The sequence below is a fragment of the Phaethon lepturus genome, unplaced genomic scaffold, assembly GCF_000687285.1.
Source record: "Phaethon lepturus isolate BGI_N335 unplaced genomic scaffold, ASM68728v1 scaffold20758, whole genome shotgun sequence".
Lineage (NCBI taxonomy): Eukaryota > Metazoa > Chordata > Aves > Phaethontiformes > Phaethontidae > Phaethon > Phaethon lepturus.
Window position 1 is genome coordinate 9385 of NW_010560015.1, and position 22650 is coordinate 32034.

Below are 22650 nucleotides of genomic sequence, written 5' to 3' on the forward strand. Positions count from 1 at the left end.
CCCCCCCGCCACTTTAAAATTAGAAATATGGGCCAAATTATACCTTGGTGAAAGCTCATGGGTCACAAGGGCTGGTTACAAAAGGAGGAGTTTGGCCCATGATGTTTGAACTCCCAGAGGGATATTTCTTCTTTGCGTGGAGGAAATATTTCATAAGACAGACAGCAATTTGCCAGGGTTATTGGTTCAGAGGAGACACCAGACCATGCCTGTACGGCTTCAGCACTACGCTGGCCATAATGCGTTCATTTGACTTTTATTTTCAGCACAGCATAAACAATTTAATTTAATAAACTGTAGAGAAAAACACAGCATGCTGTGCCTCATATGATTACTTTCCTTTGCAAATCTTCGAAAGGGATATCTGAGTTTTGGGCAGGCTGAGCTTGCTTTAGTTCTCACGTTTCCATGCAGTGAATCCTCATTACCAATTAGGGTGATAAGTGTATTTGAATGTGAAATAACCATTGGAGTCTCAACAAAATAAGCTCCTGGTATAATAGAAATGGCAATTAAAAGCAAAAGCATCACACAACTGCAAAAGCTTCAATATCTAAGAAGCAAGCCTAGAAAAGCAAAGAACCAAAAACCAAACCCCAACCCACTGAATAGCTACTTTCAAGAGTTTTAGGAAGGAAAAAATCAGGCCTGAAAGCTGAACTCTCACTTCTGGGTGAACAAGCAGTGCCTTAGCAAATCGCCCTAACCACCGTCAGCAACTGGGGGGCCGGGGGGAGCTCGGAGGTAACAGGTGCTGCTGCAGGTTGGCTCCGAAGGCAGATTTGCGGCATTTGGGGTTTCACTACTGGGAAAGCACAGAAGTTGCTGCAGCAACCAGCAAGGGCATGAAGTAGGTTCTAACTGCCCTGAATCTACAAGTTTTAGTTCAGCTTGAGCACAGAGAGCGCCTTGGTTTGTGAGTATTTAAGAAGGACTCCTTCCTTTCTCCATAACAACAATGCACATCTTGAAAGGGCGTTCAAAGAGGGAGAGGAAGTCAGGACTACAGTGCTAACTTCTTTAAATTAAGGAAAGCTTTTCTGTTGGAGTCATACAAGGTGATAGCTCTGTAAAGCAGCCTGGATATTTCGGAAACAAAGAGAAGCATAAAGCAGATTCTATTTTGAAGCAGGGGGTGATTTCTTTGCAATTAAGAATTTCTTTGCAGTTCTTTCCAATTAATTTATTTTCAATTTCTGTAATTAATTAAGGAAAAACATTTTTTTGTGTGCTTAGAAAACCTCCTGTGGTTTTAAACTTTTGTTCTTTTGGTGCTGGTTTGTTTTTTTTTTTTCAGTTATTGAAAAGAAAGTTTTACTAAATATAAACACAGTCTTTTGCTCTCCAAGGGCTACATCCTCCCCTTCACTGGGAAATCTGATGGAAGGAGGAGAGGTGAAGATTGCAGAGTCACGAAGGAATTTGGACAGTTAAAAGGCTACTGTAGTAATCTACACTGGTATAAATGCAGCATTAATTTTCTCATATCAGTGGAAAAAAACGTGTCTACCTTTGCTCTGACACACTTGTTTTAATTGCAGGAGTTGATTTCAAATGGTAATACTTCTTTCTTTGACTGTATGTAGTTAAATTCATCAGACTACTATTGATTAGACTGAATTAGGGGTAAACAAAAGGTCATGGTGTTCAGAGGAAACTTGGTGCTCAGTTAAAGTATTTGTTTCTGACAAACTATTCTTGGACTGGGATGAATGGAAAAATTAATGCAGAAATTATTGCTTACTCCTTATTGGATTTCATGGAGGTAATGCTAGACCATACTTTGGTTTTCTAAAGGAACACGAGTCCTCCTGTACTGCCCTTTTCACTGCAGATCAGCCCATCAGCTCCAGTGGACATGGCAAGGAATGGCACATAGAAATGCTGATACATTTCATACAACTTATGTTACCGTACTGAGCAGAAATCAGAGAAATACTTTGCTGCAAACAGGAGCCCCAGCTCAAAACTGTGCTATTTTTTGATCACAATGATTTCTGCAAACTTCAACCTGCTGCTCTAAACTCTGGCAGCCATCCTGGAGAAAGGATTTGGACCTCAATCAAGGTCAAAACAAAAACCCACCTGCCTGAAACCTGAATTAGTTCAAGTTCAGTTACATTGATGGAACAAGGACTAGGTTTCTTAAAAAGCATTTGGCAATAAGAACAGCTCCTGTCTCTCCGCATCCATTTGGTGGGAAGGGATGCATTCTTCCCTTTCTCCCTCACGTACTTGAAAACCATCAACTACATTTACTGCCATCAGACTTGGGTGTCCTTTATTTTCTTCTCCTTAAAAAGAATCCCACTTGCAGTTAGGGAGAGACTGGGAGAGTGACCTAGAGCGAGCCAACAAGATGTGGTATACTCTGCAGAGCCCTCCAGAAGAAGCCATGCTGGGCGGTGTTCTCACCGCCGCACAAACAGCTCAGGCAGGGCTTGCGCGCCGTAGCCTGGGAGCATGCTGGGGTTCGAATCCAGTATTTTAGACATCTGGTTTTACCACCTGCTCATTAACAGAAGGTGGATTCTTTCTTCCCAGCAGCAGAAAGATAACTCATCATGCCTTTCTGCTAATTACAGCTGTGCTCTTACCTGGTAGCCAGAATCATTACAGGTCATGTAACATTTGCCACAGTTGATACACATTTCCTCGTCAATCAGAGCCACAACTTGCTCTGTGTTGCAGAGCTCACCATATGTTCCAATATACTGCAGTGCTTTTCCAATTACATCCTAGGGAAAAAAAAAGTTATTGACTCATTTAGAAGATACCTAAGCAGTTTCTATAGATGTGCAGGAGCACTCTCTCGTACTTTAATATGGAAGATTTGGCCATGCACTGTGATGATGTTTAAGATTTTTCTTATAAATTTCCAAGTTGTTGAACTTCATACGTCCTGTAAAATATGAAGAATGCTCCACACAGGCACATTGTGAATGCAGGCAGCACTAGAAGTATATATTTGTATACAAACATGTTCTACAAATTTCTACAAATTCTACAAGGTTACACTTAGTACTTGATTCTGAATGTGCTGTTCTTTTGCCATTATTGTGTGAAACTTCAAGCACAAAACAGGAATGACATGCTACAAACAATCAGATCATCCTTGGTCATTTCTCGTTAGCACAGACTTAAGAAATCTCACAGCAAGAAAAGAAAGGGGCACGATCAAATAAACTGACAGAAAGAACAATAACTGCTTTTCTTTCTTTAGGAAGATGCACCAATGACATGATCATCAGTTTATAGCAAATATTGTACAGAAGTAAGTTGTGGGTCTAATCCTGCAAGTCTTGGTTTAGTTCTGTTAACTTCACAGGCAGGAATTTGTGGCACCAACCTTGCACATTTGTGCTGCAAAAGTAAAGTGTATGGCAGGACAGCATATGGATACATACCACAAGGGGAAGACAGGCCCTCTAAAAGAAGTTGTTGGGACCTACCCGATGTCAACCATTTCCACTTTACATCAAGGGAAACTGCACAGTTCAATGGCAGTTCAGCTTCACTGAGGCAATGGTCGAGACGGGAGAAGTCCCAGGTCCTTTGGACTACAGCTATCCCTCAGTTAAATTAGTTTAACTTGTGGAAGTATAGCACAGATGATGAACATGACTGCATTTGAAAAGATTCACTCTGCGGTACTGTATTGGTTACCTGGATATTTTGTGAGTTTACTAAGCATGCTTCTACAACAGTTCCCATATTGCAAAACAAGCTCCATTTTATGTTCAAGATTCTACATTGTTACGATAAAGTTGGGCTCAGTAAATGAAGGTTATGTGATGCAACAGTACATTTAACTTTTGCTTTAAAAAGCGGTTTAACTGTTAAGTATTAGAGAAATCTCATTGAGTGATAGGAGAGCAGAAATGTCTTCAAAGTCATTCTACTGTAATAAACCAAGGAGTCATTATGATTTTGATTATGGAATTTGAACCAAGTCAATTGAAAAATGCTCAAGATCAAGGCAAGTAAGAGACACAGATAAGTCTGCCCAGAATTATAAGCATCAAATTGTTTACCTGTGGTCTTGCATCGCCAAGAAACATGACAACTTTTCGTATTCTGTTTCTCAGTATTTTTTGAAGAGGCAATACTTGCCTTATTCCTATCAATCAAAAAATTATTCTGAATGATTGGCAACTATTTTAAGTGTGTAGTAGTATGCTATATTTAACCTGTATAATTTATAATCGCATACAATTCTCTATATATTGTTTTCAATTCTCATTGCAGAAGAACCAGATTACAGTAACTTAAATTTTCATTGCATATCTTATTTTGGGCAGCTTTACTTTCAAACAAACTAAGCATCCCTAATTATTCCTATGCCACATGAGAACAATAGGGTAATATGGCTTAATCAATGTTAGCTCTAAAGAAAAGCTCTGCTACATTAATTAAATGCAAAAATGGGTCCAACCTTGTCTACCTGAGTCTGCTGAGAACTTGCAACAGCAGCTCTATTTCCTGAATGAATGACTCCTGTTTACCTCAGTGAAGTTTTAACTTTGAGGCTGCCCTGGCCTTCAGGACTTAAATTACAGTGGTATCTTCATGCAAGGACACAAATTTTTTTGTTCGCTGGATGCAGTGGTAGGATCTATGAATTTGCTCTTAATGACTGCTGAGGTAGGAAATTCAACTGTATCCTAAGCCCAGGAAGGAGGAGAGGGAAATTGTACTGTTTTCTTGTTCCAAAAACACTCGAATGTTTTCTCTCTGCCAAACCCCGAAGTTGTTGACATGTGAAATACCTTGGTTGCATTCATTCAATGCTAAAAGCCTTCCAGTTCGTCGCAGCAACATGTAGAGAACATTAATGCTCTTCCAGCATAAACCAGCTATGGCACATTGCTAAAGGCAGCATGATGAGTGTGGACAGATGACCGTGAGCAAGTTATCACAGCTTAATGAGTTAGCACTCATCAATAGAGCTGTGCAAGCTGATTATGTGCACGGTCCAAATTCACTGCAAATTGAAGTAAAATCTGTTTGCTTAAACCACTGTAAAAGGTCGATTAACTACTATGAAAGTGTTTCAGCTAATACTTTTTACTTTGGTATTGCAAAGGACTAGACCCGAACACACAGCCCTTTACTGTGCCTCCACTGATGAGCTACAGTAACTAACTCAATCAAACGTGATCTCTTCGGAACTGCTCACACCCCTGTATTTTCATTTCCATGTCTTACTCAGAAAAGTTCATGGATTTACTGCGAATTGCTCAGCAGTTTTCAGGTTGCCACAGTTTGCAGGTTTCTGCAGTCTCCTGTATCAGCTAAAAAATTGTAGTTGTAGAATTCAGCTCCAGCTTGTTTCAAGTCTCATGTAGGCTTGTCTGTATCATACCTGCTACAGGTTTCAAAATACATGTGTCTGTGTGTGATCTACTGTTGGGATCACCCTGCAAGGGCTCAACCTTGAGGAGGAGCTGTGGCATTGAGAGGATGGTAAACAACTAAGAGGAGGTAAAGCAGCAAAGGAGCGCGTGGACACCTGCCGGCAGCCAATCCTGACTGAGTGAGAAGCGCAGGGACTGTGTGTGGTAACCCATCAGGTCGCATTTTGTGGCACGTGAGAGAGCTGTACCTGTATAAAAAGCAGACACTTGTAGCAATAAAGCTCTTTGGCTTGAATCCCTGCCAGAGTCCGTGCCTTAATATTCCACAATCTACTGCCGCCAGCAATACCAAGTAGCCTAGAAGCCTCTCTGTTGCGTATATAGCCCCCGAACGTTCCACTCTCACAAATGCATGTGTCATCTGCAAGTACTGGTCTGTGTACTGAAGAATGTGAAGAACTGATGTAAAGCCTGTACAACGTGCAATGAAGTAGCTTTCCAGTGCCTGCTCATGCTGTAAAAGTATCAACATGGGGAGATTCTTGATAGTGAAGGGCTTTGTAATCTAACAAAAGCAGACGTTTAAACAGCATAGGTAATTAACAATTTTCTTGGGGAGGTTCTGGATTTGCATTTGTGTTCTTTAAATATCGTTTGGATGTTAACAAGACCCACAAAGCTCAAGCAGGTTGCAGAGATGGGCTACTCAAATAATCAAGGGATGGAGGGTCTGGCTTATGGGGGAAGACAAGAAGAGCCTAACAAGACTTTTTAGCCTAGGAAGATAAAGGCAGAGCAGGAATATGATGTCTCTTTATATATACAACAGGGAGGAAAAGAGCTATTTAAGTTAAATGACAGTGTTGGCACAAGAACACATGATTATAAGCCAGCCATGAATAAATTTAAAGCTGGAAATTAGAAAAGGCTTTTTAAAAGGGAAAGGAGTGAGATGGTTAATGGCTTTCCAGCAAAGCAGCAGGGGGACAGCGAGGGAGATAGTCCAAGGCTTCAGATAGCATTAGATAGCTCAGGAAATGGTCGCTTAGAAGAACATGATAAAAATAGGTTTTTCCAGTGACAAACTTACAAAGGGAATAACAGAAACAATGCATATGGCATGGTGATTTCTGAATTTTCTTCTCACAGCTCACAAAGTACACTTTTGGGGACTTAGAATCCCAAATAGGGAGGATGATGGCATTTTAGAGGCCTGAAAGTGATTTCAAAAGACTGTGTCAATGATCTGCCATTCATTTACACTCCTGGGTGTTGTGTCTTTCAATCACTTTTTTCTCTCAAGCAAAAACTGTATCTTTATTCATTTGCAAAGTTTCAAGGCTTTATTGACTAAAAAAGCAATGGTACTTAAAAGATGTTTTGCAGGTGCACTCTTTTACAGCATCTCAAGCTATCTCTGAGCTTCTTGTTTCCATCAAATCATAAACATTTGGAACAAAATAAACAGTGCAGCAAGAAATAATCAGCTTTCACTGTTTAAAGTGCAGTTTCACTCCAAAAAGCAACTGTCTAAAATGGTACTATGGGATTCCACACTTGGTATATCTCAATGGCCTCCGGATCAAATTTGCACTGTTTATACAGTATAATGTTTTTTTTTGCCAACTGCCAGACCTGCAAACAGAAGCCAGGTTCTGAAAGTCAAGCTGTGTTCTTTCTGGCTTATGCATTACCAGCAGCAATAAAAAAAAAATAAGCTGGAAGTTAAATTTTGTCCTAAGTTACACCTTTGCAATCTCAGGGACATAGAGTGCTCCTTTTGATTACTGCTGTGCTGTCCCACTCTTCTCAAGAAAACTGTACCGAATGAACTGGGAGAGGAATTTAGTCCTGCAACTGGAACTGGCAGGGAGTTCAGTTGCTATGGAGAGAATCAGAGCAGAATCCATTAGGTTTATGTTACTAATGAGTACAGAAAATAAATTACTTTTGTCACTAAGCTAGGCAGATGTGGTTTTGAGTATACACAAGAGCAGATCTGTTCAGTAGGACATTATTTTTACAATGCAATTTTTATTACTATAGCTGAACTTTTAACGTTAATATATAAAACATTTTATGGTGATTAGCTTTTCATTCGCCATCACGTTAGTAAACCTGTATTTGTAAATACAGTTCATGGTTCAGGTGTGGCTCCTTGTAGACCTGCCATGTCCATCTTCATGCAGACCACACTGTAAAAGACCACACTGCGCTCTAGAGATGGTGAACATCACAGGCCTCTCATTAGATCATTAGGAAGCAAATACACAGTGCAGGTAACTGTATCTCGTATATCAAGTTCAGAGGGAACACAGATGCTTGTCCTCTTATTGCACTTTTGAGTCACCATAAAACACTTTGCATGTCACACCATGTTCAGGACAAAGGTTCACTGACTAGGACCTTTGTGCACTTGAAGCTGATGATAGCAACAGTGGGTAAGGAAAGCTGGGTAATCTTTAGATTTAGATACGGTAACAAGGCTGGTGAAAGGCTGGAAGGAATGTCCTATGAGGAGCAGCTGAGGACACGGGGTTTGTCTAGTTTGGAGAAAAGGAGGCAGAGGGGTGACCTCATTGCTCCCTACAGCCTCCTGAGAAGTGGAAGTGGAGAGGGAGCTGCTGATCTCTTCTCCCTGGTATCCAGTGGTAGGATGTGTGGGAATCATTCAAAGCTGCACCAGGGAAGGTTTAGACTGGACATTAGGAAACATTTCTTTACCGAGAGGGTGGTCAAACACTGGAGCAGGTCCTCCTAGGGAGGTGGTCGATGCCCTGTGCCTGTCAGTGTCTAAGAGGCCCTTAATAACACAGTTTATCCTTTGGTCAGCCCTGAACTGGTCAGGCAGTTGAACTAGATCGATGATTGTAGGTCCCTTCCAACTGAAATGTTCCATTTCTATTCTATTCTATTCTATTCTATTCTATTCTATTCTATTCTATTCTATTCTATTCTATTCTATTCTATTCCAGAACTACTTGATGCAATCCTTCTACAGTCAGAGTGGGAAGAGAAGGTTTGGACTCTAGGATTTCTTCCCATATCTGAAGACTAACTTAAATTTGCTTAAACTGTCACACGTAATGAGAATATTCTCTGAGACACTGTGATAAAGAAGAGACCATTACAGGCATGAGAGATTATTGCTGTGATTCATGTTGGAGCACATACTTGGGAGAAGCAGACTTGGTGTCCCATAAATTATGGGAGACATATGCATAGTTCCACCTGACATATGCAACATCTCCACATTTATGATGGAGATTACAATATGGTCTTTTCCAGGCAGGAAAGCACAACCTAAAACTACTGTTGAACCACCCAGATACATGCCAGGAAGGATCCAAATGGTACACCGTTATGGCATAATAGTGCCATGCCTAAATACCTAAACTCTCAGGAGGCTTTTATAGATTAAGCACAGCACTGGACTAAATGTGGATAGATGCCTCCAAAGGTGCTGGCTTCAAACTGGGTGCATCAGCACAAAAAGACTTGCATATATGTATGTGTGAAAGACCATGTAAACATATCTGTACACACAAGGGTAAAAAAATAGTTCAAACACATATAATTTAAGCTTGAGGATCTCTATGGATATTTTTCCAACAGGTGGAACAACATGTCATGCCCTAGCTAAGCTGACAAACAGAGCTATGCCAGAGCATTTAAACTACCAAAAAGGGCAATCTCTATAGCAAGTCTTGTGGAGTAAAAAAGAGAGAAATAAAATAAGCAGATAAATGGTGACTCAATATTATGGTATAACCCCTGAAGGACAATGAAGTGAATTATTAAGAAAAAACCACAGGAATGTATAAGGAAAGAAATTAAACTAATAAGGAGATAACCTGAGGTAGGCAAATACATGTGTGGGAGCTGTACAAAAATGCAACTGAAAAGAAAAGATCCAGGGCACATATCCACATACGGCAGAAATTCTGATATTACAGACAAGTGAGAAGAGAAGAAACAACTCTGCTGAATATCGAAGTATGCAGTTTCAATTAATATTGGAAAATAGAGAAAGTAAAGAGGAAAGCCATGGGAAAAGCCATCCAAAAATTAAATTAGATTTGGATAATCACAGAGGGTTTTTAAATCTATAAAAAAGGCATTTTGGCAGCACGTGGAATTTAAACAAATGTTGGAATTTACATACCACCAACCCAACAGCTAATTAGACAGATGAGGGAGTTCTGGGCAGGCACCAGAAAATTTGCAGTAACCCTCAAAAAATACAAGCAGCCAGAGCAGGGGTCATAGCTCTTTCAAGGACAGCTGTCTCTCAAGGCCAGTCAGCTTCCAAGCACACCTCTTCACTGCTCCAGGGAACCAGAGTTAGGCTGGGACTCGATATAAGAGCTGACCATTCCCACTCCCTGATATGCTACTCTGAACTAACAGAACATATCCTCTCCTCTGTCTAGAGGGTCAGCCAAGACAGAACTGCTTGGAGATGGTCTGGATTTGTAATTCTAATTGTGAATAGTAGTTGGATGGTTACAAATAAATCACTCGAGTCTGAGCTCCTCTGCCTCTCTCCATGGAGAATTCCTGATCAGGGAAGGGTCAGATAAGTCACCTTCTTTCGTTAAGCTTCACTCAGCTTCCTTAATAAATATTCTGAATCTTCCTGGCAGATTTTCTCCACAATATAATAATAGATGGATCTGCTAATAATAATCTTTATTAAAACCTCCCTTTGTAGTGTGAAGTTCCCTACTTCAAGCAAAATCCAGCTATTTTCCTATTTCTTAGTGGGCATCTCTCATTGCTGTTTTTCTCATTATGGTTAAAACATTCCCTTCTAATGAGATGGTCAGACTGAAAGAACTTGGTGGTTCCTACCTTCTTCTAATTGCTTCAGTCTTTTTCAGTCTCATTTTAAATGAACGTGTGAGAAAGACACTAACCTGATTTCTCTGGCTGAGAACCTCCTCACAGACACCACACAAAAGTATCTAATGTCTTTATAAACAAAAGTTTTTGTTTTGGGGAATTCGTTTTCCTCTTGCCTGCAGTAGGGCCTCTTTTCTTCTTTTTAATCCATCTCCTACTGCTTGGTTCTTTTTTGCTTTTGTACTTGGAGCTAGGCTTGATAAATTATTGACCTCAAGTTTTTATTTATGTTTTTTTCAAGTCTTTATGTTGGTTTTTCCCTCTTGCTAAACTTTTCCCTTCATTCAGTTTATTTGCTTTTGGATGGTATCAGTTTTTTGGTTTTCTGCTGTTTTCAGAAGCAAGCTATCTCATTGAAAATGCAGTTATTGGCTGTTGCTTCTTCTTTCTCTTTTTTCCTACATCAATACTCTCCCTGCAAAGAGAACAGAACCATAAAACCTCTGAGGTCAAGTAGGCTTTGAAAATGCTCATCATAGTGGGAAAAAACCCCGGTAGACTTCTGTTCTTTGGAACTTTCTGTATACATGGAGAAGGGAACCTCAGCACAAGAGGAGGGGAGTGATTTTCAATAGCGTCACATACATAAACCAAAATAAGCAGTCCAAAAAACTGAGAGAGGTCTACAGAAGAGGCAAACTATTTAACTTAAACAGGAAGATGACTCAATTTTTCTCCTTGGCTGGTTTTGCAGTTCTAGCAGTTAGCTTGGACTGCTGCAAAATGTCCTTGGGAATTATGTGTTATTTTGAGCGACTGCTCATATTGTGTTTTATGTTTGGCCTTATTTTTTCAAGAATTCTTACAGGCCTGATCATACAGTGAAAGTTACCTACCTTAGATATCTGATATTCTCACATGTATGAGGAATTCAACAGATACAATTTTCACAATGCTTTATAAAAGGGCCTACATGAGAATCTTGATTTAAAAAAAAAAATTTTTGCCCGATTCTTTTTCCTATTCAGACATGAAGTTTAAGTAAGGTCTAAAGTGAATACCTAGAATAATTAGCTTCTGATGTTTCATTTTATTGACATTTATTGGCTACCTAAGGGAAGAGGAAAGCTCCAAAGTATGGATTATGCAGTAGATGGGGTCACAGGTTTTATTTTCACCTTGACATTTACTCACTGTAGACAGTGGATCAGCTACATAGACAAACATTCTCCAGCTTTAAAAGTTCAGTCTGAAAACCTATGACACAGCTATCGTATGTACCAAACACCAACCTTTTCCATTGATCCTACATGAGAGATGGAGGTATTTAGCACATCACAAGTAATCAAAAGGTATCATGCAAAATTGAGCTCATACTGTAGCATTCAAACTGAAAGAAATTGTTAACAGTTTTACTTTGTTCTTCAAGGCATTACCCATGCCTTGTTCTACAATTACCATTCCATTGCCTGAATATCTTCATTTTGAAAAACGACATTAGGGAAATACCTATACATGTACATCACAGATAATTTCCCATCAATTTTGGTTAAAAGCTAGAAAGTCTGCATAAATAGTTGTCTTTGATGCCCTCTAACAAGCTTAAAAGCAGTAATAACCAACTCAAACTGCTAGAAATGACTGTGCATGTCAACTGCCTGATGGCTGATCATTTCTTATGCGTAAGCATGTATTTTTGTTACCTTGATTGCTGGAATGGGCTTCTTTGGAATGAAATGCTCTTTCTCAGGAAGCACAGCAGCCATGCTCTGTTCCTTCAGTTTAATCTTGTTCTCAGCTATTATCTTTTTGCGTTGTTCCAGGTAAGGCCCAAAACTGGGTAGTTTCTGAAAGAAAAATCAGGAAACATGATTCTACTTAATGAGCGGGTGTAACAAAAAGGTGAGTCTGATCCCAAGGGTGAGATACTAAGTCCTTGCTAAGTGCGACTTGCTTCTTATTCAGGAAGTTGAAATTGAAATCGGTGGGACCGTACCAGTGAGAAGGGAATGAAAATCAAATATGAACTTCAGGATCTGACTTGAAAATATATATTGAATATTAAAATATTAATATACCACAGCAGAAAAATAGCTGAATTGCAGGTCAGCATCGAACAGTCTTCTATTTCCCCACTGCATACTTGCTTATATATAAAAATGTATCATGTTAAATAATTCAAATGTGCAACTTTATTTCTATAGCATGTGGAAAGGTATAATAAAAACTATCAGTTTACTTAGAAGGCTTCCACCAGTGTTTAAGATTATTTGTATGGATACCTGAATATATCAATATATATTTTTAAAGCTTACAAACACGTATTTTGCATTCTGATAACAGAAGGCTCTCTTGACATGTCAAAGTAAGGCCAACAAACACCAAATTAACTGAAACACATTCTAATCTCCTAATTTACCTCTATGTCCCACTTGCAGTCTTTCCTGCAAAATTTAATCCTTGAATCCAGTTAAGCAAACTCCAGAGGAAGATTTCACTGAATTGCAAAACTCATGTCACCCAAGAACATGAAAGTGCTGGTTAAGATTTCATAAACCAACCAGCTTCCTGAAAGAAAATGTCCCTTTGCTTACCTAGCAGAGATATGGAGTGTGCCACAATCACAGATTTAGGTGAAAGAAAAATGGGAGAAAACATGGATTTTGCTTGATGCAAAAAAACCATGCCCTTCCTCCCCTGAAACTAGTTCCTTATTCTGAAAAAGTAATTTATCCACCTAACTAAACCCCATTTAGAAGCTAATCCAGTACTGCAGAAACTAGCAGGTAGTAACAGGGGATACATAGCCTCAGCAGTTGCTAGCATTAATTCACGCTAATAATACAACCTCAAAGAGCATATTGAACAAGATACAGTACTGCTGTGGTTATCAATGTTTTAAGAGGGAATTTCAATGTGAATTTTAAAACCAGAATTATTTAAAAATTTAGAAATTATTATTTTTTAAAATGAGATAAACCCAGAAGAGGTTACCCTGCTCTTCTGCTAATCCTTAGGAGAAAAATTCCTCAGCGAGCTCTGTCAGTCACAATACCCAACCTTGGGACCTCAGGCTTCTTGTTATGACAGTTAAAAGCTTTCTTGCTGCTAGGTTTTTGGCACTTTGAGCATACAGCCAGAGGGTGAGGGCCTTGAAATGCTTCCCTGCTTCCGAGACTTTGTTTGTGGCCTCAACATATTTTTAACTTCAAGTCGGAACACGACTTGCAGTCTCACGGTGCTCCCCAGAGGAGATGCCCTCCTGCAGGCTGGGACTGAGCCGTACTCTGGGACAAAGCCGCAATCTAGGTAAATGCAAGACCAGAACGGTGGGGGATGTTGCAGACCCCATCCGTCCTAAATCTAGATGTAGCCTGAGTTTGCCCACTGGCAAAGGGCTCTTGTTTTGACTGTTCAATGGGAACTTTGTTTCTGAATGTGATGTTCAAGGGCTTCCTCACAGACATCAAACAAACCCTCCTTTCTGTTCAGCTGCCATACATGATCTTGGAAAGGAAATGTTCTGGAGTGTCTTAAAATAAGGCATTAAATTTACTGCAAACAGCAGTAAGGTAGTGGCCTTACATGCCAAAGTCAAATAAGACAGCAAAACCAGAATTATTCTGAACAGGAAAATGAGTAGAAGAAAGAGTTTGTCAAATTTCGATCTAATCAATAGGCTCTAAAGCACACACATAGATACTCAATTCTTTATATGACTTAGAAAGCCCAAGACTTTTAGCAAAAATCTAAAAAATACAAATTGTGGTAAAAAGTGTTCTTGTACATCTGCTAGGCTGCATCAATTAGAAATACATTTTGGCTACAAATAAGTAGTACTTGTGTCACTGAGAAACTATTTTCTCTCCATAATTTATGTGCTGATGCAAACAACTTTGGGCTTGAGAGGGCAGGAGACCTGATGACAAAGTGGTTTTGGACTCTTCCCTGTCTGGGAGGGAAGGACAGCCTGGAATTGCATTGCTGAATTTCAGAGTAGGTAGCAAATCTAATTTTGATTAGCTGAGGTTTGAACTGAAGTAGTAGAGAGAGGAGACAGTTGTTCATGGCTTGACTGATTGAAGATCATCTTTGGGAAGAATAGCCAAATCTTTGCAGAATAAATCCTTTTCTGTTCTCTTAAAGTATGCCCAATCTCCTAATTTCTACAGACAGAAATACTGAGTATATTGAAATGAAACAGGTGACCTAAGGAAAAGTGTGTAAAAAGCATGAATTTTTGTGTATAGGTGAAGAGCAAATTACAAAGGCAATTAATTTTCCAACTTGTGAGATGGAAGTATTTACATTTTTACATCTAACATAGCTGCTAGCTGGAATGTACAGCAGACATTTTGAAAAGTGTGCAATGCCATCAGTACCATAATTCATATGTTTCGTAATGACATGCATGCAGTTAAATGAAACTATACAATCTGTATCTTTTAAAAAGAAATGAAATGATGATTAATCTAAAAAACGAACATTGAACCTTAGTCTTTGCTGTGCATTGCTGTTTTTCCATCAAGAAATTGATTAAATGGAATTTAAACTAATTAAGGAAACACCTAGGTCTTAGTCCAGGCTTGGGCATACACAATGAGCTTCCACTGACTTAGCAGAAGGTGACTGTGTGCCCATACACATGGTCTGGTTATTTTGTGTTTGGAGTCTAGTAGTTCACAAGCAGCCAAGCCAAATTTTATCAAACAACACTGAAACCAGCAATCTTTTCTATAGCAATAAATAATACATGAAAATGTAGCCTCAGGAGCTTCGGGAGGACTTATTGAAGGTTCCCCTTATGAGTAATGCACACATATAGGGAACGCTGATGAGACTGCTTATTGTTCAAAGCTGTAGTTTCAAACATTTTGGAGTCAAAGGCCATATGAAATGGCAAACAATATTTTAATGAAGTGAGCTACTGGATATAGCAAAAGTGGAGGCATGTTGAAATAACTGCTGAAGAGATGGATACTTAAGAGAGTTTAAAATTATATCACCTCTAATCATTGTAGGGAATATCTTCCTAAGCACATTGGGGATTTAATAGCATAATTTCCAATGAAAGCACAGGCACAGAACTTGGTGAGTTTAAGTCTGTTCACTTTTGAAACCCACACTTTCTGCAGTATGATTTTTTTTTTTAATTTCCAGATATTCCAAGGTCACTAAACTCTCCATACACTGATATCTTTGTCATATCAACATCTGCACAGGAAAAAACAATTAATATGAATATGTGGATCATAGCAAGTGCTTTGAAGATTGCAAAAAGCAGAGTAATTAGATAATACTTGTCTACTTATATATCTGTATCACTGATGTCTATAGCTGCATTATTTGTATCCATCTGTGTCTATATAGCCATAATTCAATGTGTTTCTATTGGAGGGATAACATCAAGAATGGAGCCAAAATAAATATATTAAGTGGTATTATTTCATTGTTTATCATTGCATTATTACAAAACTGGAAGCTTGAAATATTGTGCTGGAGTACTTTACAGAAAGAAAGTTAAAACCCAAAGCCTCCCCCCACCCAAGACCTCCAAAAGCTGCCTTTTAACTGATGAACTGTATAAATCTCCAGCAACACTGTGATTTTTGTTTCAGTAGTTTCTCCAGGGATTCATCACTGATGAGTTTGTTCTCACCAGAAAAGCTAAATCCTACTCATTTAAAGATAACAGTATCTTCCACTAAAACTGTCTCTATCCAGATATAAAAAGGCATTACCCTGCCAATAGAGAACTGACAACACAAGGAATCAACAATGAAACCTTAAGCTGGGAGAGCTTTAAGGTGAATAAATCTGCTTTGATTATAATTTATACATTAATCAATCTAAAAGTAATGGAGCATATTATGAACTAAAAAAGGTGCTTGTTTCCTAATGGCAGGAAGTAGAGAGAATCCTCCACTTCAGATTGCTGCAGTTTTTACAGGCACACCAGCAAGTAGCCTAACTGGTGGAACTGGCTAGTGAACAGGGCACTGCAATGTGTCAGATGACCCAGACTTTACTTCTAACTTTGAAACTGATCTGCTCCTTATTCTGAGAAAGTCCACATATGTCTTCGTGATGTAGTCATGGGTTACTTATTTGGGAACTGTCTCCTACTAAGGGGCTGGATGCTCACTACTGCTAGAAGACCCAGATTTCAGCTGGCATTCTGAAATATTCTATACTGGTTGCAGTAGAGATGCACCAAACAATGGCCCAGAGACTCTGTAACTATGCAAATGGATGGATAATTATCACACCAAAACTTTGCCATGTAGTGGCAAACACTACTGTGTTTTAGAAATTAAACACTATGTGGCTCTTAATCTTCCTTCTCTGTGGCTTGTTTTTCTGAATAGATCTTTCTCTAAAATTACTTAACCAACTGCTTTCCCTCAGAGAGGAGAGAAGAAAAGAGAAAATACAAATTCTCTAAATGATTGGAAAGGACAAACATAGTCAACTACCTTCACAGAATCACAGAGTGGCTGAGATGGGAAGGGACATCTTGAGACCATCCAGTCCAACCACCTGCTCAGAGCAGGGTCAGCTACAGCAGGTTTCACCAGTTTGTCTATGAGGATGCTATGGGAGACAGTGTTGAAAGCCTTGCTCAAGATAGCACTGCTCTCCTCTCATCTACCAAGCCAGTCATCTTATTGTAGTAGGCTATCAAGTTGGTCAAATATGGTTTTCCCTTCATAAATTCATGCTGACTATTCAGTTCCTATGAAGAACAGTTGATCTGTAAGTGGTTTAGCTATCCTCCCCAAATACCACTCTGTTCTGTAAACATGCAGAAAAGCTGGGCTTCATCCCTTTGCTGCCTTGGCAAGACTACATCTGGGAAGGTTTCTTGTTGGCTTCAGAGAACCAGGGAGACAAGCAGCTGGGTGTAAAAGCCAAGAGTGAAATAGCTTGGAAGGCTTCACAGACAAGTGACTACCTCAGACACAGTTAAAGCTACGAAGATTGCAGACAAAAATGAATAGCTTTGAAAAGGGTAATAGGTGAAGCAGGACCCCTGAAAGTGGGAGCATGATATGGAAATGCAATCAGATAAGGGAAACATTAACATTTAAGCAAGGTAGACAGCTGCCCTCACACAGGAGCTACAAGAATTTAAATCAGGTTTGTATGGGTCATTTTTTATGCCCTCAGCACAAAGGTTTTAGTAATGTTTGATCCCTATTTGTTCATGTGGAAAACTTCTTTATTTGATGTATAAAGTTTTCCAGAGAAAGCAGTTTCAATTTTAATGATTTTTTCCAGTTGTTTCTGAATCCTTCAAGTTTATTTCTTCTAAAGTCTAATGTGCTCAAAATGGCTGTATATATCTAGAATCCTTACTACGTGCTGCACCGTACATGTGGCCTTGACCATACCTTACACTGTGCAACAGTTTCCATTCAGTGGTCTGCCTTCACCCTCTTGCAACTTTACAAAAACAACAAAAAGATTAATAAAGTTTCCTGAAGTGGTGTCTTCTTTCTTCCTTGTTCTTGGAAAATAGAATGAAGCATGATTCCACCATTTCCAGAGAGGAAGAAAACACAAAGTCCTAGCACCAAAGAACAGCGACGGTAACAACACCAAATCTTGTCACAATGTCAAGGTAGCTTATGCTCTTTCTGGGAAAAAAACACCCAACCCAACAATAAAGCCAGAAGCTGTATTCTGTCTCTGAAGGTTGGGGTACTGGTGGATGAAAAGCTGGACATGAGCCAGCAATGTGCGCTCATAGCCCAGAAGGCCAGCAGTCTCCTGGGCTGCATCCAAAACAGCGTGGCCAGCAGGTCAAGGGAGGTGATTCTGTCCCTCTGCTCCGCTCTGGTGAGACCCCACCTGCAGTCCTGCGTCCAGCTCTGGAGCCCTCAGCACAGGAAAGACATGGACCTGCTGGAGAGGGTCCAGAGGAGGCCACAAAAATGATCAGAGGGATGGAACACCTCTCCTGCGAGGACAGGCTGAGAGAGTTGGGGTTGTTCAGCCTGGAGAAGAGAAGGCTCCGGGGAGACCTTACTGCAGCCTTCCAGTACTTAAAGGGGGCCTGTAAGAAAGATGGGGACAGACTTTTGAGCAGGGTCTGTAGTGTTAGGACAAGGGTTACTGGTTTTAAGCTAAAAGGGGGCAGATTTCAACTAGATATAAGGAAGAAATGTTTCATCATGAGGGTGGTGAAACACTGGCACATGTTGCCCAGAGAGGTGGTAGATGCCCCATCCCTGGAAACATTAAAGGTCAGGCTGGACGGGGCTCTGAGCAACCTGAACTAGTTGAAGATGTCCCTGCTCACTGCAGGGGGGGTTGAACTAGCTGGTCCCTTCCATCCCAAAGATTCTATGATTCTATGGATAACACACATATTCATATTCACAGATACACGGAGAGAGTATTTTGCACAAGCTTTCCCCACTAAAGTGCTTAACTAATGAAAACTAAGTATGTATGGCAATAGAGAAAGTGAAGTTTCTAATTCTTGTTCTTTTAGATGTTCTTATTCTTTCAGACACTCAAAGCTAAATTCTCTTAAATAGCTGCTCTTCTCTGTGTCAGTCTGGCAATGCTAACGCATGGGCCTTTCCCATACACTGCATGGTAAGGGCCCATGGCATGAAGGAGTCATCCAGACGGCAGTAAGGTTCATGTCAAGCCCTGCAGCAGGGAATCCTACAAGAGAGTCCTCCCCACGGCATGCGGGCAGGCGGCATGTCACGAGAGGACAGGATACTTCACTCCATCAGTTTCCCTCTGATAGCAAGTTCCATGGGCCAAACTAGTTACAGCCCACAGAGCTGCTGTAGTTACACTAGCAAGAAGCCGCAGAAAATTTGTTCCTTATGTTAAAGAGTTCACACATTCTCACAGCTCTGTTTCTTAGAGCTGAGACATCACTGCCTTTAATGATGTGGAAATGCCTTCAAAATAAAGGACAGAACAAAAACAGTTCTTCAGAAAAAAAATGAACTCCACTTTTCAGTTGATTTTTTTCTTGGAACTTGTATTTGCTTTGTAAACAGCGCTGTCTTGATAATCTGTAATTACAGCACATGTTCCTGTCACCTCTGCTCCCCACACTGCATGTGTATATACCACTGCATTTAGTTACTCAAGTATTCTGCCTGCTCTTTAGACCATGATTATTTAAAGCGGGTGAGCTAACCCCCAGCCCTGCAGTAATTCTGAGACTAAACAGAACATTAATGTGTGTTCTAGGAAAACATATTGCTGTGACTTCACCATGAGATATATAGAACCATGCTTGAGCGTGCAGATAAAACCAGTATTTAAAATAACAATTATTTCTTCTTTCATCATTCTTCTAACACTGCCAAAATTTTCTCTACTAGTTCAAAATCACAAACAAATTATTCTTCATGTTCTATTTCAAATATTTGTTTTTTTAGCAGCTTATATATACCAAGTGAAGGAAAAGATTTTAGGATTATAGGCTTACTATGGCAAAAACTTACATTCTACAAAGGTACTGAAGTCATGAAATATTCATCACTAAAACAAAAAGGAGTTAATATTTGAAGCAAGCTTAGACATTTACAATCAAAAGCCAGGATGACATAGATGATAAAGAAAATGTTACCTTCTGGGGTGAAGAAAAGAAGATACTGATACACATTACTGTGCTACTTCATGAACATCTGGCAGTCTGTCACTTAATAGACAACAACATCTTCTCTAAACAGAAGAGACTTGAATTCATCAGGGATTCCTGTAGTACAGTATGTGCTTAACTTAAGTACCTGCTTTCTGTGATTTCCATAGATTACCATATTCATGACACTGTGGAGTGAAAGCATTCTTCTCACTCTCTAACCAGAACATGCAAAAGAAATTAAAACATTGGCAGGCACTTTGTCTCCAGTTTGTTGGACATGTGAGGAAAGGGCTCTCCACCCTTTCATGCAGATGAAATTCTGTCAGCTAAAGCAGCAGCATAAAGATGACAAAGATGTCAGCAGACTGGCTAACAAATATCTGACAAGCAAGCAAATATAACTGTAAAAAACATCAGTCCAGTATTCACATTTTCATGTGTATCTATATACCATAGTGTGTATATATATGCATACATTCAGCTTATGTGTTTGTCATATCAATGTTATAAATTACCTGATCATATGAAAAAATGCCATTGCTAGATACTTTTACCCACCTTCTCCTCCAAGCTGTCTGCTAACTGAACTGTTTAGAACAACCCTAAAATCATCTGTTTCTTTGGACTGAACCATCCTCTTCTGGGGATACATGTACTGAGGAGACTGAACTCTAGCAGTACCTAATGACTATCTGTTTTCTAGGTCCTTTCAAAGACGTTTCAGAGGTGCTAGCTAGACTGTTAAAAGTGAAAAATAGATCTTTTCTTACAACTATGAGAAAGCATGAATATTCTTGCTGCTATGGCTACATTAGTGGTTACCAGCCATCCTGTCAATCATAGATACTGCTGACCCAGCAAAGTGAGCTGTATTAAGCTGAATTTCCTAATTCCACTTGTGCTAAATGAGCTCAGTCAGGTATCAGGAGCAGCCTAGGCCTGTTTCTAGAACTGTGTAGCCCCACGAAGCTGCATTTAAACTGCCTACATGACCCATGTGAACCTGTTCAAAAGCTCCTTGAGCAACCTGACACCACCACGCAGCCCAAGGGCACATACACCCTGTGGGCAGGTTGGGGTGAAATGACCGCTATCTACATTCTCCTTAGCTCTTCCACACTGCCTTCCAGCATCTCCCTGGTGGAATACAGCTCTACACACCCTGCAGTACTTAGACATAGAAAGTCTATATACGTACCACGGCCATATAGAAAATACACAGTCTAATCACTCATGCCCATCAAATTCATGCTCTCAGGGGAATGGGAGACTAGGCAGAGATGGCAAACAGCAACCACCTCTTCCAGCCTCTGGAAGAAAGCAAGATGTTGAAAGCCACTCTATGAGGCTTTGAGTACATTCAGTAAAATAACCACTGCTGCCAGTGCTTGCAAAGAAAAGTGCATTTTCACCATTGCTATATGTGCTTTAGCTGCAAAGTTACCTATCAGATACTTTTTGCTAACAGTTAAATCTTGCACAAGTGGCAAAAGCATACAGGTTTTCCATCTGCTGGAACCTTTGCAGATTTTTGTTATGTTCTTGTTTGGAGTTTTGTCATCCTGATTTTTTGTTTTGATGTATTTTTTTGCACAGAAGCTCCATATTTATTACCAACTTCCCTTCACTGTAAACAGCATATCATTTCAATATATCTAGGAAAAAACTCCACTTTCCCCTGATAGATTACACATCACATAACTATACATGTATTATTGCACTAATAGATTACTTAAATGCAAACCACTGCTAATAATTCCTAAGCAAACCTTATCCCACTTCAGATTCATTGTAATCCATCTCTTATGGCAGATGAACTACAGTACTTATCCTCCTTCTGCACAGACTACAATGCTTTCCCTCATTCATCTCTCACACGCAGTAATCCTTCCATCTCTACTTCACACAATCCTAATTTAAATGTAAAGTATTCAGTGCAGACAAATGAGCTCTAGTCAACTCTTGCAGTTATGACCAAGGAGCCTACCATTGCCTTTTAGAGTCTTCAAACTCAATAATACAGTGATTTTTATCATCACCTCAATAATCCAAACTCACTAAATTTCAAGCTAAGGTTCGTAATACAAATAGTTCTGGCATTAATAGTAAGTGCTTCCATCCCTAGATAGTCAAAACTCCCACTTCAGTTGGTGAGAGGTAGGAGGAGAAAATGTTGAATGCTCTCCTATGAAGAGTTTGGGTATTCTGGTTTGATTATGGCCTCCCAACAGTTTTGAAAATGTGACAAATCAAAACATAACAGATGGTAAAATTGGAATGGTCCACTGAAAGAAAGAAAGTGATGATGAAGAATTTTGATAATTTGAAGTTATTAAAATTTTTAAAAAGAACTGAAAAGAAATAAATAATTGCTATTTACAATTAATATTTTATCAAAGTTATCTTATGAATAAAATATCAATAACACATTACAAAAGTGATACCTTCACTAAACTGATATAAATACCATCAAGCAGTGAGAAGATGTCAATGCATAGGTACCAAAGTAATAGATGCTATATAAAAACCTAATGTAGACAAACAGAAAAGTGCTCATTAGAATCAACCTTCCAAGTCCCCCCCAGTGCCGCTCTTACACATTTATCTGTCTTTATAACAGCTAAAATATAATATCTAAAGTATCATTATATTCTGAAAATGACATTACAATGGTCATATATTCTAAAATGCTAATTTGATTTAAATTTTCACTCAGGTCAATTTTTTTAAATTCTAGCGTGCAAATGATTGAAAATACAGATCATAGACATACATCACTATATTTTTAAAAACTATCTTGTTTAAAATTACTATAATAGCTTTAAA

At 39.3% G+C, this 22650-nt stretch overlaps 1 protein-coding gene across 1 annotated transcript in view; it reads right to left on the minus strand.

Moving 5' to 3' along the window:
• Window positions 1-22650, minus strand: part of LOC104625815 (dihydropyrimidine dehydrogenase [NADP(+)]-like) — a 66475-nt gene that overhangs the window by 380 nt on the left and 43445 nt on the right. Inside the window, exons 3-4 of the mRNA XM_010293552.1 lie at window positions 11906-12049; window positions 2598-2738 (exon numbers count right to left, since the gene is read on the minus strand). Coding sequence (XP_010291854.1) covers window positions 2598-2738; window positions 11906-12049 — 285 coding nt within the window. The remainder of the gene's footprint in view (window positions 1-2597; window positions 2739-11905; window positions 12050-22650) is intronic.